The sequence below is a fragment of the Pseudophryne corroboree genome, chromosome 3 (assembly GCF_028390025.1).
Source record: "Pseudophryne corroboree isolate aPseCor3 chromosome 3, aPseCor3.hap2, whole genome shotgun sequence".
Lineage (NCBI taxonomy): Eukaryota > Metazoa > Chordata > Amphibia > Anura > Myobatrachidae > Pseudophryne > Pseudophryne corroboree.
Genome location: NC_086446.1, coordinates 91,674,661 through 91,678,984, shown reverse-complemented (window position 1 = coordinate 91,678,984; position 4,324 = coordinate 91,674,661). Strand labels below are relative to the sequence as shown.

General features: G+C 41.8%; 1 protein-coding gene across 1 annotated transcript; it reads right to left on the bottom strand.

Annotated features, from left to right (window-relative positions):
- Positions 1 to 442: 442 nt before the first annotated feature.
- On the bottom strand, positions 443 to 4,240 carry LOC135054847 (general transcription factor II-I repeat domain-containing protein 2-like). The gene is made up of 2 exons (XM_063958246.1): positions 2,378 to 4,240; positions 443 to 1,695 (listed from the first exon to the last, which is right to left on the bottom strand). The coding sequence occupies exon 1, from the start codon at positions 3,807 to 3,809 to the stop codon at positions 2,880 to 2,882; it is 930 nt and encodes a 309-aa protein (XP_063814316.1). The 5' UTR covers positions 3,810 to 4,240; the 3' UTR covers positions 443 to 1,695; positions 2,378 to 2,879.
- Between the last annotated feature and the right edge of the window lie 84 nt (positions 4,241 to 4,324).

The window sequence follows — 4,324 nt, the reverse complement described above, 5'->3', positions numbered from 1 at the left end:
ATTTGCAGCACACTGAGCACAGATATTTGCAGCATACTGAGCACAGATATGGAGCTTTTCAGGCAGAGAACGTAGATATTTGCAGCACACTGAGCACAGATATTTGCAGCACACTGAGCACAGATATTTGCAGCACACTGAGTACAGATTACGGAGCTTTTCAGGCAGAGAACGTAGCCACGTCCTCTCCGTTCAATCTCCAATGCACGAGTGAAAATGGCGGCGACGCGCGGCTCTTTATATAGAATACGAATCTCGCGAGAATCCGACAGCGGGATGATGACATTCGGCCGCGTTCGGGTTAACCGAGCAAGGCGGGAAGATCCGAGGCTGCCTCGGACCCGTGTAAAATAGGTGAAGTTCGGGGGGGTTCGGATCTCGACGAACCGAACCCGCTCATCTCTAATAGAAAGCAAAGGCAAATCTAGATTCTTTTTGTTAAAAAGTACATTTATATATTTTACATAATTGTATACATTAGTTTAGGTATGAAAACTAGCACCAAAGCTGCTACCCTATAAGTTTCACTTTATACATAACAGATGACTGGAACGATAATGGTTTTCTATATATACACATCCAAAATCACAGTACTCCCCAACAACCTGTTTTTGGGGTCCCCCCGTACGTCACTTTGGAGTTGATGTATCGAATAGTGAAAAGAGTGGAAAAGTGGAGGAGCGGAAAAGTTGCCCATTTCAACCATCAGCTTCTGCCTATCATTTTATAGAATGTTCTTGACAAACGCTACCTCAAAGCTGATTTGTAGCTATCGGCAACCACTGGTCCACCTCTCAAGTCTTTTTACTGCTTGATACATCCACCCTTTGTACTGTAAACCACCGGACCTTAGGTCTCAGAAAGTGTGATACCCGTTACCGAATGTCGGGATGACGGTGGTCACATGACCCATCACAGCATCCCAACTTTTCGAATGCAGAAAGGGGACGGGGTAAATAATTTACCCCTTCCCTGCCCCCTACCCTAACGGATAGGGTGGCGGCTAAGGACACAGGGGGTGGCGGCTTCAGATACTCCCAGGGGATGGCCAATAGGGTTAAGGACACAATGGGTAGCATCTAAGCTAACATTCCCTCTTGTGGGTAACCACCCTCTCCCCCGTATCCTAACCCTCACCCGATACTTTCAGGATGCCATTGGTTGGGGTTCTGGCGCCGAGATTCCGAGTGGTGTTGGGATTCCGGCATCTGTCATCTGTCCGCCGGCATCCACAGCGCCCGGATGCTAACCGCATACCAGTCTCAGAACTATGGCACACAGACAACGCCTAGAGTCAAAATGATTGTACAACTTTCTATATAAAAGACCATTACTAAAATGTATTAATAGTATATTTTATCTATTTTTCAAACTACCACAAAATCACAAATGTCCTTTTTCCCATATTAACGATGAATTTTCTTACACAAAGGGGCTTCTTTCTGAGTTGCAGTCTGATAAAATGAACACTACTGTATAACAGAACGGAGCTATAGAAACATTTTCCCCTTTTCATGACTCCTCTCTCGGTGTTTAATGAGACTTCCTTTCCTGGTGAAGAACTTGCCGCACTCCATACACAGGAAGGGTTTCTCTTCGGTGTGAATGACTTTGTGTTTGGCGAGATCGGACTGGTTGGCAAAACTCTTGCAGTATTCTGGGCAGATGTAGGGTTTCGCTCCGGTCTGGATTATCCTGTGTGAAATCAGATTGGATTGGTTGGCGAAGGATTTCCTGCACTCGGCGCACATATACAGTTTCTCCCCAGTGTGAAGTATCAAATGCGCGTTGAGACCGGACTTGCTGGAGAAAAACTTCCCGCAATCGGAACAGTAGAACGGTTTCTCGCTTGTGTGGATTCTCACGTGCTTAATGGGGTATAGTAGGGTATGCCGGCGGCCGGGCTCCCAGCGACCAGCATACCGGTGCTGGAATCCCGACTGCCGGCATACCGTCAGCGTGGTGAGCGCAAATGAGCCCCTTGCAGGCTCGCTGCGGGCATGGTGGCACGCTATGCACGCCACACTTTCTATTCTCCCTTTAGTGGGGTTGTGGACCCCCAAGAGGGAGAAAAAGTTCGGTATGCCAGCTGTCGGGATTCCGGCGCTGGTAAACTGTGCGCCGGGATCCCGACAGCCGGCAAATTGAAGACCACCCGCTTAATGAAAGCCAGGTTGTTGCTGAAGGGATCCGGTCTCTAGGTCGACAGTAACTAGGTCAACACTATCTAGGTCAGGGGTGTCCAACCTTTCACCTTCCCTGGGCCACATTAGAAGATGACAATTTGGTTTGGGCCGCACATAAAATAAAATAACAGTAACGATACCTGATCATCCAAAAAAAACCATATAAAACATAGTTAACATATTAAACTTACTTGGAAATGAAGTTAGTGAGATGTTTGACATTGTTTCTCAGCCACCAATGCATCCATATTTGCTTCGATGGAACTTGTTGCAATTCTCAGTGAGTGCTCAAGGTGCTCATCAGATATTTTGGTTCTAGTTTTATTCTTTGTGTGCTTCATCCTTGAAAATAGCTGCTCACAAATGTACGTGCTTCCAAATAGCGATTACATGAATAAGGCATGATTGTGAAGTGAAGGATATTTTTCTCTGGGAACATATATCTTATAGAAGTCCATTAAAGAGACATGGTCAAATTTTTCTTTCAGTTGAATGTCAGATTGGAGCTCTATGCATTCCATTTGCAAATTGGCAGGTAATATATTAATGTCCACTGAAAATGGAGTTGCAAACATCAGAAAAGATGGCTGATTTTTTCTAAAATCTTGAAACCTGTTCTCAAATTCCTGTACCAAATTGAAAAGCAAGGCTGCATATTTTTCCGTGTTCACAGAGGCGTGTTTAGCCAATGTGCTAAAATGCATCAAATTTTTTGCCTTCATTTGAGAATGCCATAGTTTCAGTTTCATTTCGAACGCTGTTATAGTTTGAAACATTGTGCTGATCAATTGGTTTTTCACCTTGAAGACGCATGTTTAACTCATTTAAATGAGTGGTCAAGTCGACTAAAAATGCCAAATCTGTGAGCCAGTTTTCATCGTCAAGTTCTGGCACACATTTTGTTTTAGATTCCATAAATGACTTGATTTCATTTCTCAGATCATAAAATCTTGCCAGCATTTTCCCTCGACTTAACCATCTTACTTCAGAAAAGTAAATGATGTCCCCATACTCAGCATCCATAAATTTTAGGAATTCCTGGAATTGGCGATGATTCAATCCCTTGGACCTTATGAAATTTACAGCCTTGATGACAATCTGCATGACGTTAGCCATCTTTAAAGCTTTTGCACATAAATTTTCTTGGTGTACTATGCAGTGATATTTCATCATACTGAAATTTTGGGAGGCAATTGCATCATCTTCTATCAGTTTTACAAGTCCATCTCTGTTACCTATCATTGCAGGGGCACCATCAGTAGCTATGCCAGATATGTTAGCAAATGACAAAGAAAATCGCTGTAATGTATTTTTCACAGCTTCATATAAATCTCTTGCTTTAGTTGTGTCTTTCAGTGGAACTAAAGCAGCCATTTCTTCAATGATATTATATTTGTCATCAATGCCTCTAATAAAAATTGCCAATTGAGCTGTATCTGTAGCATCTGTACTTTCGTCTATCGCCATAGCATAAAATTTAAAATGAGCAGCTCTACTCTTCACAACTTTTTCGATGGATTTTCTTATATCTTCAATTCGCCTGGCTACAGTCTGGTGAGACAAACTGATTTTTGAAAAGTCCCCTTTTTTATCCGGGCAAATTATATCAGCCACGGTTTCCATGCATTCCTTAATAAACTCACCATCGCAATACGGTTTTGATTTTTTGGCTATCAGGTTTGCAACCACATAACTGGCTTTGACAATAGCATCTGATTAAATCAATACTTTTTTTAAATAATTTTGTTGAGATGATAGATTTTTTTTCAGTTCAGCGATTTTGTCTTTACGACACATTCCTTCATACACAGCAAATTTCTCAGCATGTCTTGTCATGTAATGCCTTTTCAAATTGTAGTCTTTGAAAACTGGCACTAATTCTTTGCAAATTAAGCAGATTGCCTTACTATTGGACTCAACAAAAAAGTATTCATCTGTTCACTTTTCTTGGAACACTCTTCCTTCATCTATAATTTTTATTTTTTTGTGTTTGTTTTTATTTTTTGACATTTCAGAAGCCATGCTGGAATGTAAAAAAAAAGGACTTTTAGAAAGCTTGGTTTAATAATCAATGTGATTACTATGTGCATTATGCTACAGATTTCCCTTTCAAATTAATGGGAAGTGGAATGCAATTG